General features: G+C 50.3%; 1 protein-coding gene across 4 annotated transcripts; it reads left to right on the plus strand.

Moving 5' to 3' along the window:
- Positions 1-168: 168 nt before the first annotated feature.
- Positions 169-12,070, plus strand: TMEM25 (transmembrane protein 25). Of its 4 annotated transcripts, none has more exons than XR_006276636.1 (10): positions 169-324; positions 762-891; positions 1,370-1,681; positions 2,772-3,062; positions 5,559-5,690; positions 5,869-5,899; positions 6,622-6,722; positions 7,048-7,134; positions 10,186-10,414; positions 11,596-12,070. XR_006276636.1 is itself a non-coding variant. In XM_038380766.2 (9 exons), the coding sequence occupies exons 2-9, from the start codon at positions 804-806 to the stop codon at positions 10,257-10,259; spliced, it is 1,107 nt and encodes a 368-aa protein (XP_038236694.1). In that variant the 5' UTR covers positions 170-324; positions 762-803; the 3' UTR covers positions 10,260-11,376. The 4 variants fall into 4 exon arrangements, 2 of the variants coding, with proteins under 2 accessions (XP_038236694.1, XP_038236692.1); XR_005289964.2 differs by having other exon boundaries at positions 170-324; positions 7,048-7,125; XM_038380766.2 differs by lacking the exon at positions 11,596-12,070 and having other exon boundaries at positions 170-324; positions 7,048-7,125; positions 10,186-11,376.
- The last annotated feature ends 961 nt before the right edge of the window (positions 12,071-13,031 follow it).

Genomic DNA, 13,031 nt, shown 5'->3' on the forward strand with positions numbered 1-13,031 from the left:
CTCCTTTTCTGTCTGCGGTGAAAACCCGTAGAACCAGTTAATCCGACCCCAGCGTTCACACGAGCCCTCGGCTCCTGCTGAACGGAGCCGGGTCGGATTGGTGCTCAGGCCGAGCCCTTCGGCCCCACCCTGCCAGCCAAGGCGGCAGGGCCGCGCGAGCCCCGCCCCCAGCGAGGCTGGGACTGCAGCGGGCGGGCGCAGAGCCAGGGCGGCTCCGCTCCGCTAGCACCGGGCCCCTGCAGCGCCCCCGCCGGCCTGAGCGCTCGCGGGGCCGGCGGGGCTCGGCGGCCGCCGCTGCTGATGGAGCCGCCGCAGTGATCCCAGGTAACCGGCCTCCGCCCGCCTGGGGGCTCGCTCGCCAGCGGAGCTGGGGGTCCGCGCCCGGGGGGTCCAGGGCATCGGCCCAGCCCGCGCGCCACCCCGGGCTCCTCTGCGCCGTGTGTCTCGTGCGGGCCCCCCCACACCGCACGCCATGGGGACAGGCGAGTGCGTGTATTGGGGGGGCTTGGTGTGACCCCCCGGTGATTCCCAGTGTGGAGGCCCGGCGGGGATGTGGTGACCTCTGAGTGAGGAGGTGGCCCCTGCAGGTCTCCAGGGTGTAGTGGGGCCGCTGTGATGGGCAGACGCGCTGTATTGTGATCGCCCCTCGCTTGCAACGGACCCGAGTTCAGGAGTGGGGGATCCCTCAGAGCCCACCCTAGGAGCGGCATCCCTGCTCCGCCCTCCCCATGGCACTCGGGTACCGTCTGACTCTCTCCTAGTGCTGGGGTGCTGATGAAACTGGGGACCCGACCGGAGCACAGATGGGGCTCATTAGGAACCTGGCCGGCTGCAGTGCCATCCTCGCCCATGCGCTACTGCTGCTCCACATTGAGGCACTGATGCAGTCAGGTAAGGCCCTTGCGTGGAGGGGAGTCCCTGTGCCCTGTGGGGTGCTGGGCAGGCCTGGGCCCTGTGCATGGATAGTCCATGCAGTTCTCGGATTGGACTTAGCCCCTGCCTCCATGCCAGCTTGTGAGGGGCCCACTGAAACTGAGTGAACAGGAGCCGAACCTAGCCCTCTGCGTTGGCTGTGAGGCAAGAGGCTCCTGGAGGCCATGCCTACCAAGACTCCCTTACCTGGTCTGCTGCAATGTCCTGTGCCGTGGCTGGCCTGACTTCTAGCTCCCCGGCTGGTGTCTTAGCCAGCTCAGAGCAGCCCCACTTAGATTCAGAGCCTCCAGCGACTTGTTCCAGATGCCTAGGCCTGTTTCTGGGTTGGTGAAATGGATCTCTGGTGTGTATGGAGTGGGAGTGGGGCATAGGATAGGATGAGCTCCTGGCTCAAGTGTGCTGCTTTGATGGCTTTTCCCTCCTGATTCCCTGGCAGGGCTGGGGGAACCAGCTCCCAAGATTAATGGGCAGTCACTGTTGGTGAGCACCATGCAGGAGGATGAGAGCCGGGACTTCACCTGCCAGGTGGACAGCTGGCAGGCCGTGCCCATGCTCACCTGGTACCTGAACGGCAAGAAGCAGGAGACCAACGGTTCCACAGTGTTGGCCACCTTGGCTGAGGCCTTTGAGCAGAGCTCCAGCACTTTCACAGTCACGGCACAGCGCGTAGACAGGGAACTGAACTGCTCACTGACAGACCTGGCCTCTGGCAAGACCTCCAACGCCTCAGTGCTTCTCAACGTGCAGTGTAAGGGCCGGCCCCTTGGGCTTTGCCAGGGCTCCTGCTCTGTACGGGCCAGGTCCCTCGTCCGGAGAATTCATTAGGGGAGGGACCAAGGGGCACCCTTCCCCACAAGACACACCTTAATCCCATTTTGCAGCCCCTCTGCTATTCTAGCCATGCCCCCTCTCTCCCTCTACAGCTCTCCTAATACCCCTTGACTCCAAGCCATGGCCCCTGGCTATTCCAGCCCTGCCCCTTCTCTCCTCTCAAGCTCTGCCTGTGCCCCTCAATCCTGACCCCACTATTCCAGCCCTTCCACTTTGCCCCCAGCTTTGCTGCTGCTCCTCGGTCTTGGCTCACACCCAAAGGCACCCCAACCAGAGGCGGCTGGTCATACAGAGCTCTGAGGTGGACACAGTACCTGGGCTCCACCAGATATATTTCTCTGGAGATCTGAGGAAGGGTTGGACCCAGCTGCCCTGAACGGAGAGGCTAACAAGACCCCTCCTGCACTTTCTCCAGCCAAGCTCCAGGCAGCTAGACACGATGGAATGGGAGAGGCTTCCTTCCCACCCAGGCTTGTGTGTCTGGACCAAGGAAGCAGCCAGAGCAGGGGCTGGACTGGAAGGGGTTAATTGTGGAGTGCCCTGGGTGCCCTGGCCAGTTGCAGGGAGGCTGTCATCATTCTCATTAGCAGCTAATTGGGGCCCTCAGGAGCTCTGTGCTGCCAGCACCTAAGGGGTTTGAGCCCCGCATCTCGTAGTCAGATGTGCAGAGAACACAGGACGCTGACTTGAATCTGTTACTAATAACAACGAAGCCTCCTCATTAAAGTGCTGCACAAACATGAAATTATGGGTTTTCCCTCCTACCGCTGAGACAGGAGGCCAAATTCAACCCTGGCAGAGGAACCCTGCCCCTCAGCTCACAAGCCCCTGGTCCCAGCCCACAGCCATGAGTCCTGACCCCCAGATCCCTGCTCTAACCACTAGACCCCATTCCTTGTCCCCAGCTCTAACTACTAGACCCTGCTGCCTCTTCAGTGGTTCAGTAGGTTCAAGACCAGGGGCCAGCTTTGTTTCATACACATTGGTTTGTGTCCCTTCTTGCCCAGTTAAACCGGAGATCATGATGATGAATGCCAAGTACCAGGAGGCCAAAGACCCGGGTCTCTTCATGGTTCTCTTTGTCCTGGTGCGGGCCAATCCCCCAGCCAGCATCACCTGGACAGACCAGGATGGGCACGTGATGGTGAATACATCCGACTTCCTCATCCTGGACACCAAGAGCTACCCCTGGCTGACCAACCACACCGTGCAGGTGCAGCTCAGCAGTGTGGCCAAGAACTTCTCTTTCACCGCAGCCAACAATGTGGGCATCACCAACTCCTCCATCCTGCCACCAGGTAGGTGGGACCCCTCTGGGAGTTGGGCACTGGGACTGGAGAGTGTTGCAGAATCAGGGCCCTTCCTCCACATCTCCTGTTGTTCTGGGGTGATCCACAAATCCGGCAATGGTGGGAGAGTCTGCAGCCCGTGCAAGCAGGGCTGTGGGGGCAAGTGCCTGAGTGAGGGGATGTCAATGGGGAAACGGGATGTTCTGAGAGCTTGTGGGGATGGACGCTTCTCTCCTGTTACTGCCCTGTAGAGGAGCTAATACCTCCTTTGTCTCCCCAATGTACACACCCCTGCCCTGGGGCAGGATCAGAGCTGACGCCTCCTGGAAGGGAAAGGCCCTGTATCCCACTCTCCCCCCCCCACCCCGCCCCCGAAAGCATCTGTTTTGTGACAACAATTTTACAGAGGAGCCCAGCTGTGCTTCACGCTCCCTGCTTCGCCTTGGGGGAACTGGGTAGTGAATGTAGAGACCCATGTTATCCTTCTGAAGTGCAACATCCCAGAGCTGAAAGCAATTATGAGCCAAATCATAATTCTTCCTTGTGGGCTTTTAGGCACATGTATAAAACAAATGGAAGAAAAGGGAAGTTAATAATAATGAATATAAATCAGAAGTTAAGAATTGTAGAAAATTAATAAGGGAAGCAAAAGGACATAAGGAGAAATCCAGCAGAGTTAAAGACAATAGGGACTTTTTAAAATATATTAAGAATAAAAGGAATCCTAACAATTGTATCAGTCCACTGCTAGATGAAAATGGTAAAATTATCGGTAATAATACAGATAAGGCAGAAGTGTTCAGTAAATATTTCTGTTCTATATTTGGGGGGAAAACAGATGATATAGTCTCATCACATGGTGATGATAACATTCTTTCTGTTCCACTGCTATCTCTGGAGGATGTGAAACAGAAGCTAGACATTTTTAAATCATCAGGGCCAGATAACTTGCATCCAAAAGTTTTTAAAAAGTTGGCTGAGGAGCTCACTGAACCATTTATGTTGATTTCCAATAAGACTTGGAACACTGGGGAAGTTCCAGAAGACTAGGAGAAAGCTAATGGACTGATTTTTAAAAAGATTAAATGGGACAACCCAGGTGATTGTAGGCCTGTCAACCTGACATCGATCCCGGGCAGGACAATGGAGTGGCTGATACATGACTTGATTAATAAAGAATTAAAGAAGGATGTAATTAATGCAAATCAACATGCATATATGGAAAATAGATCCTGTCAAATAACTTGATTATTTTTTTATGAGATTACAAATTTGGTAGATAAATATAATAGTATGATGAAATAGATTTCTGTAAGGCATTTGACTTGGTACCGCATGACATTTTGATTTAAAAAAGTAGAATAATATAAAATTAACATGGCACACAGTAAATGGACTAAAAACTGGCTAACTGATGGGTCTAAAAATGTAATTGTAAATGGGGAATCATCATCAACAATGTGTGTTTCCACTGCGGTCCCCCAGGGACTGGTTCTTGGGCCTACCCTGTTTAACACTTTTATCAATGACCTGGAAGAAAACATAAAATCATCCCTAATAAAGTTTGCAAGTGACATAAATATTGGGAGAGTGGTAAACAATGAAAAGGACAGGTAACTGATTCAGAGTGATCTGGATCGCTTGGTAAACTGGGTGCAAGCAAACAATATATACATTTTAATATGGCTAAAGGAAAATGTATCCATCTAGGAGCAAAGAGTGCAGGCCATATTACAGGATGAGGGACTCTAGCCTGGGAAGCAGTGACTCTGAAACACTTGGGAATGTGGTGGATAATCAGCTGAACATGAGCTACTAGTGTGATGCTGTGGCCAAAAATGCTAATGAGATCTTGGCATGCATAAATAGGGGAATCTTTGAGTAGGAGTAGAGATTATTTAACCTCTCTATTTGGCACTGGTGCGACTGCTGCTGGAACCCTGTGTCCAGTTCTAGTGTCTACAATTCAAGGGGAGTGTTGATAAATTGGAGAGGGGTCAGAGAAAAGCCATCAGAATGATTAAAGGATTAGAAGATGTGCTTTATAGTGATAGACTCAAAGAACACAATTTATTTAGCTTAACAAAGAGATGGCGACTCGATTACAGTCTATAAATATGTACAAGGGGAGCAGAGAATGGTAGAACAAGATCCAAGGGCTGGAAATTGAAGCTAGACAAATTCAGACTGGAAATAAGATGTACATTTTTAATGATGAGAGTAATTAAGCAATGGAACAATTTAGCCGGGGTCACGGTAGATTCTCCATCGCTGCTCTGGGAATTTTGGGGCAAGTTCCCTGGCCTGTGTTATAAGTTCAGACTAGATGATCACAGTGGCCCCTCCTGGCCTTGGAATCTATGAACCTGTGATGGGGGAGCCATAGATGCCAGACAGCCTCTGGTGCTGCATGGGAAGGGCTAGTGAGCACAGCCCATAGGGTGGCGTAGGCCTGCGTGTGCTGTGTCTACAGGTCTCTAATGTGGGTGACTGGCTCTGGTGCAGGTTTCCTGGATACCCGTGTGGAGCTGCCCCTACTGGCCATCATTGTTGGAGGAGCCTTGGCACTGGGGACTCTCCTCTGTCTCAACACCCTCATCATCTGTGTCATCTGCAGGAAGGGGAAGAAAGCGTCAGGTGAGAGGGACATGTCCTTGCACTGACGGTGCCCTGGACACCAGGGCTTTTCTTTGGGTCTGGGAGCGCTCCCTCCCCCAACTCCCTGGGTCATGGGCCCCAGTGCCCCTGCTGTACCCAGCTCTGTGTAAAGGCCAGTATGCCAACTTTGCCCCTAACACGCTCTCTTCTTCGCTAGGGCTCTCTGGACCTATGCCGCTGCCTCCAAGGTAACCCACCCCTGCCCCTCACTGCGGGGTCTCTGTTCTGATAGGACTTGGTGGAGGGGTAAAAGTGCCTTATTTATCTGCCCTCCCTCACTGAACAAACTGAAGCCTGGACCTCCCCTCCCCCCATGCACCAGTGCCTGCCTCTTTAACCCCTTCACTGCTTTGGCATGTGCAGTTTTTGGGGAGGATCTGGGGCCGCTAGGAGCACATGGGGATTGGCTGAGCTCCATGTGGTGGCCCCTGGGGCTGGGGTAAGTTTGAAGTTGTTGCAAGGTGCCAGGTTCACAGTACTGGAGATTGGAGTCCTCTATCCCCAGAGCAGGGGCAGCCTGGGCACCCAAGCCCCGCCCTGCCGAGATCCTGTGTAGGGGCAAGAGGAGAGTCTAGTGTGTGGGGCCAGCTGGGGCTGACTGTAATTTGGGCCCTTGGGAGCTAGACTGACTCCTGCCAACTCACTTCAGAGAGGGGCCCCAGCTGCTGCATGGAGAGTGTCCAGTCTCTACCAGGCTGGGCAGGACTCCCTATCCAGACCTTCCCCCCCTCTGTCAGTGCTGGTTCCATGGGACACTGATGTAGCAGCAGGGGCTGAGGGCCAGCCCAGCCTGAAATGAGCCAAATTCGCTGACACATAGGCCTGGGCTGGGGGAGAGGCCTGCACTACAGTATGTGCTGTGCCACTGGAGGGGGCTCTTGCAGCCATTCAGTCTTTGTTCTTGTTGCAGCGATTCCAACAACCTGAAGCTGAACAGCGTGCGACTGCCCCGAGAGAACATGTCTCTCCCGTCCAACCTGCAGCTCAATGACCTCACGCAGGAGGCCAAAGGTGCGTTCCTTACCAGAGCCAGGCAGTTTAGAGGGATGTCCCTTCTGAGCTGGGCACAGCTGCCCATAGCAGATGGGGTGAGATTTCCCATTGACCCAGTGTGAGCCTTTCCCCAGGACTCCTCTCCTGCATCTGTCTGGGGCAGTGGCTTCTCCGTTGATTGTAGGTCTGTGCACTGGGCCGGGTCCCTGCTGCATTTGGAGGGGGGTTGGGACTGGGCCGGTATTCCCAGATAGAGGAGTTCCAGCTCTGATGGGGGAAGTATAGACATGTGACACAATATGTGTGATTCCTCCTCATTCCAAACACCTCCTTCCCCTGACAGCCAGCCATGGAGATGTGGGACTCCAGACCGAGCGGAAGGATGATGCCCTATCGGAGCCAGAGAACAGCCTGGGCCTTGGTAATAGAGGTAGCAAATCTGGGTGGCCCTGTAGGGGCAGGGAGTGGATTTGGGAGAGGTGGTTCCATCCTCTGATAGACTAGTGCAAATGGCTCACTACTGGGTGCAGTGTCAGCAGCAGCTCTGCCCTGCGAGAGTGGGGAGATCAGGTATAAAATGGGAGGGCAGCTGTTGTGTGGGGATGCACAGTATGGGGGCTCAGAAGGGCCATACTGCCGGCTCTAGACCATGGGAATCTCTTGCTTTGGGTCAGTGCTAATATGGCCCTACAGGCAAGTATTAAATAAACAGCAACGTACGCCTACTTCTTTGAGCAGGATCCCTCACTGAACCCAATTGCCCATGCTGTGGTTTGACTTTCTTTAAAACTTTGTAGCAAACATAAGGAGGTCAACAAGCATGTGGGCAAGGGGGTTATAGTGAACTTAGATTTTCAGAAAGCCTTTGACCAGGTCCCTCACCAAAGACTCTTAAGCAAAGTAAGTTGTCCTGGGATAAGAAGAAAGATCCTCTCATGGATCTGTAAAAGATAAGGATTATCTTTTAAGATTAATAAGATTAAAAGATAGGCAACAAAGGGTAGGAATAAATGGTCAGTTTTCAGAATGGAGAGAGGTAAATAGTGGGTCTGTTCTGGGACCAGTACTATTCAACATATTCATAAATGAGCTGGAAAAAGGGGTAAATAGTGAAGTGGCAAAATTTGTAGATGATACAAAACTGCTCAAGACATTGAAGAGCTACAAAACATGATCTCACAAAACTGGGTGACTGGGCAACAAAATGTCAATGAAATTCAGTATTGATAAATGCAAAGTAATGTATATTGGAAAACATCCCAACTATATAAAATGATGGGGTCTAAACTGGCTGTTACTACTCAACAAAGAGATCTTGGAGTCACTGTGGATAGTTCTCTGAAAACATCCACTTAATGTGCAGCAGCAGTCAAAAAAGTAAACAAAGTTGGGAATTATTAAGAAACGGATAGATAATAAGACAGAAAATATCGTATTGCCTCTATACAAGTCCATGGTATGCCTACATCTTTAATACCGCATGCAAATGTGGTCGCCCCATCTCAAAAAAAAATATATTGGAATTGGGAAAAGGTTCAGAAAAGGGCAACAAAAATGATTATGGGTACGGAACAGCTTCCGTATGAAGAGAGATTAATAAGATTGGGACTTTTCAGCTTGGAAAAGAGACGACTATCATATCCCACCCCCTTAGAGGTCTATAAAATCATGACTGGTGTGGAGAAAAAGAAAAAAAGTTTGTTTACTCCTTCTCATAATGAGTGGGGTCCTGCAGTGATCAGTTCTGGGTCTGGTTCTGTTCAATATCTTCATCAATGATTTAGATAATGGCATAGATAGCACACTTATAAAGTCTGTGGATGATACCAAGCTGGGAGGGGTTGCAAGTGCTTTGGAGGATAGGATTAAAATTGAAAATGATCTGGACAAACCTGAAAAACGGTCTGAAGTAGAGAGGATGAAATTCAATAAGGACAAATGCAAAGTACTCTACTTAGGAAGGAACAATCAGTTGCAAACATACAAAATGGGAAATGACTGCCTAGGAAGTAGTACGGCGGAATGGGATCTCGGGGTCTTAGTGGATCACAAGCTAAATATGAGTCAACATTGTGACGCTGTTGCAAAAAAAAAAATCATTCTGGGATGTATTAGCGGGAGAATTGTAAGCAAGACACGAAGTTATTTTTCTGCTCTACTCCACGCTGATTAGGCCTCAACTGGAGTATTGCGTCTAGTTCAGGTGCCACATTTCAGGCAAGATGTGGACAAAGTCCAGCAAAGAGCAACAAAAATGATTAAAGGTCTAGAAAACATGACCTGTGAGAGAAGATTGAAAAAAATTGGGTTTGTTTAGTCTAGAGCAGAGAAGACTGAGAGGGGACATAACAGTTTTCAAGTACATAAAAGGTGGTTATAAGGAGAAAGGAGAAAAATAATTGTTGTTAACCCCTGAAGATAGGACAAGAAGCAATGGGCTTAAATTGCAGCAAGGGAGGCTTAGGCTGGATATTAGGAAAAACTTCCTACTGTCAGGGTGGTTAAGCCCTGGAATAAATTGCCTTGGGAGGTTGTGGAATCTCCATCATTGGAAGTTTTTAAGAGCAGGTTGGACAAACACCTGTCAGAGATGGTCTAGATAATACTTAGTCCTGCCTTGAGTGCAGGGGACTGGACTAGATGACCTCTCGAGTTCCCTTCCAGTTCTGTGATTCAAGAACTAGGGGTCACCAAATGAAATTAATAGACAGCAGGTTTAAAACAAACAAAAGGAAGTATTTCTTCACACAAAGCACAGTCAACCAGTGGAACTCTGTCAGAGGATGTTGTGAAGGCCAAGACTACCAGGGTTCAAAAAAGAACTAGATAAGTTCTCGGAGGATAGGTCCATCAGTGGCTATTAGCCAGGTTGGGCAGGGATGGCGTCTGTAGCCTCGCTTTGTTAGAAGCTGGGAATGGGTGAAGGGATGGGTCACTTGATGCTTACCTGTTCTGTTCATTCCCTCTGGGGCACCTGGGCATTGGCCACTGCCGGCAGACAGGATACTGGGCTAGATGGACCCCCATTCTGCCTCCTCCACCTAGGACGCCCTGCCCTCGCTCCTCCCACCTGCCGGTGATCAGCAGGTGCTGGGGGGGGAGGGGGGAACTGATCAGGGACTGCTGGTGTGTGCTGAGCACCCACTATTTTTTTTCCCCGAGGGTCTCCAGCCGCAGAACATGCATAGTGGTGGTGCTGTGTGGCTGTTCTTATGCTCTTAATATTAAATTTACATGTTTAGACCTTAGCATAGGTTGTCATTATTTCAAACCTATTTAACTTTAAAATGGGCTGAAAGTGGAAGGACTGACAAGCAACTGGCATGGGTACGCTTTGAAATAGCCCGAGTGTTGGGGCTTTAGCGAGCCTGGGAACAGTGTACCATCTGCCCCCATCAGCTTAATACAGCTGCATTCCGATCCACAACCTGGTCTGACTGTGCAGCAGGACCCTTGTAATGGGATTTCTTTTATCCTCCAGGTTTTGTCCGGTTCCCGATGGTTGGGCACATTTACGAAGTGTCCAGCATGAGCAGTGATGAGATATGGCTGTGACTCTTGCGGGGTCCAGGTTATCCCTCAGTCTCCTGATCCATCAGCACTGCAGACCCATCCAGAAGCTGCCATTCTCCCCAGAGGCTCCCCTAGGATCCCAGACTACAGAGGCAGCTCAGAACAAGTTCTCTGTGTAACCACCACCAGAGCTCCAGGTGAGAAAAGTGCAACATCACTAACTTCTTGTGACTGCAGGTCTTCCATACCATCCTGCCCCAAGGATCTCTGGGTTCTTCAGCTCTCACACTTGAGGAGGTTAGCTAGTCTCACCTAAAACATCAGGGAGTCTGATTTTTTAAGAACTCTCCAGTGTGCGGGGGGGCAGGTGGAGCACCAAGAATAGGAATGGCCCGTGCTCCTGCCCAGCAGTAAGACGAATTCATGCATGCAACAGCCATGGTCATTTCATCTCCACTCAGCCATGGGAACACCCATCTCTGAATGGATCAGGGCTGCGTTCTGGAACTCCTGTGAGGAGTCTGTAACTGGTGGGAGTGGAAGAAGGGGAGGTAATATCAGCATTTTAGGGAAGTAAATATGAGTAGGGGGGATGGCCAGGAAGCCTGACTCACTCAAACTCCAGTCTCAGTCAGTCATACATTCTCTCTCTCTCTCGGGCCTGGCCAAGTACCTAATCCAGTGACTTCCAAAGTGGCTCCTGATGTTGGTGTCCAGTCTGACTCCTGATGACTAGGTTTCAGAAGGGCTGGTACCTGCTGTTTGGAGGTGGGGGAGGAGAAAGAGTAGGAAACCCAGAAGATTGGGATTTAGGTGTTCCAAGGTTCCAGGACTACTTTGGAAAATGTGGCCTGTTCCATGTGTGTGTTAAGTCTGTTCCATCTCCCACTGTATGATACTCACCTCCCCATGGGGCTGGGAGGGGAGAAGCACTCCAAGAATGGTATAGTTCTAAAACCTGAAATAGCAAGCTGTGAAGCTGTTATTTGTCAGCTGCTCTAGTTCTGTGTACTCACTCTGCTAGGGAAAAGTAAACCTCACCAGTTTGGGATGAAACAGCAAAAAGAGTGAGAGTACCCCCTGGTGCTTCTCAGCATCCAGTTAACTCCAGCCCTGTATTGGGAGAGCAGTGATGGTCTGCTTCTGGGTATCCTATAATCAACCTCTTTGTGAGAAAGAACATGGGGTAGTTTCTGCTTGGAGCCCACAGCTGTCTCCTGGAGAAGAACTAGAGTAATAAAGGGAAATTCTTAATCTTTGACAAGGTGTCCCTGCTCTGCCCTCATTTACACTCATGCAATTCCCCTGTGGACACTGGACAGATATAGGTGTGCCTGAGGGTAGTTATCACTTTAATTCTTCACCCCTCTGAATCTAGGTACTGCAGCACACAGGACATTTCTATGTGAAAAACCACTCTGGACCCTAATCCTCCATTGCAATAACCGGTGTGTAATTCCTACAGTCCAGAGTTGCTGCAGCACCTGGGCACTAGGATGGCTCGGACGTTTTTAGCCTTTGCTTTGTTAGTGTCTTGCTATGGCGACCATCTCTGTGAACGTGCACCTGGAAAGGGCAACTCTTTCCTGGGAGACTCCTATTCATGACCCTTCTCTCATGCCAAGAAGTTGGCTTGGCTGCCAGTGAATAAGTACAAATAGAGGTGCTGGTGGAAATAAATATACATGGCCATGCAGGTTGACCAGCCTCTGAGTAAAACATTAAGCTAGGCATCAAATTATCTAGCAGCTGTTAGCTCAAGTTACTTGTTTTAAAATGCTGCATTGTTAGCTGAGGCATGTTTTTATGTAACTTACGTACTTTAAGAATAAAATGCTATAATCAAAGTGTAACACAGAGCTGCTTCTGAATTGACTGATGCTCTGCTGAGGTCGAGTGCTGCTCTGTCTCTGATGTTGATGGGATGGAGGAACCTACCTTGGCTTAGCTGCTTTAATGACCAACTACCCTGAGGGAGTCTTAAGTGGTCTTCACCCCAAGGATCTCTTTCAGAGCACTGACTCAACAGTGTCTGGAAAATTCTTCCAACAGCAATAAACCAAATCGTCTGTAGCAGTGACTGGTTATTTCTGGTGATCTGTCCTCTTCTCCCAAAATGCAGGACAATACTGGGCCAAATTCTGCTGGATTTACACTTGGCTGACATGGCTCAGAGATAGTGCCCTCATCTCTACCCAGAGGCTGATAAAGAGGACATTTCATGTGTTAACTGATGCTACCTACAGCAAACAAGGGGGAAACAGACTCCCCTCTGCCTTAATATGAGGGTAGTACCACCCTCTGCCTCCTGTTGGTCCCCTTAATTTTCTCCCTTGAGTGGCTACTACTGGGCTCCTGCTACAGAGCAGAGGTCCATCCCAAACACCACCTTCTGCCCTTCAACTGCTTCCAGTGACAGCTCTTCCCCCTTGTAGCACAGGTTTACACAAGTACATGAAGTGTGGTGAATACATCACTATTAAAAATGCCTAAGCCCACCTCCAGGTGAATGACATGTTTGTGGCCCTTAGAGCTGTTCATCTCTCCATTTAGTGGCTGAATCTTGTACTCATCTCCTAATGGAGTGTTTTGAGAGAAGCAATTCAAAGCACATTCCTGCAGTGAAATCTTGGTTCCCCAGCAATGCAGGCTGGGTCTCTGGGCTAAACTCTTCTAAATATTTGCTTGGGGGGAAAGAGAGTCACGTTCCCAATCATTAGAACCAACTCTGAAGCTCAGCAGACTGCAGAGCCACAAGGTTTAGCAGTCTAGGGAATGGCTATAAAAGGAGTTCAAATTCTGCATGGGCAGAGG

The sequence above is a fragment of the Dermochelys coriacea genome, chromosome 22 (genome assembly GCF_009764565.3).
Source record: "Dermochelys coriacea isolate rDerCor1 chromosome 22, rDerCor1.pri.v4, whole genome shotgun sequence".
NCBI classification, from domain to species: domain Eukaryota; kingdom Metazoa; phylum Chordata; order Testudines; family Dermochelyidae; genus Dermochelys; species Dermochelys coriacea.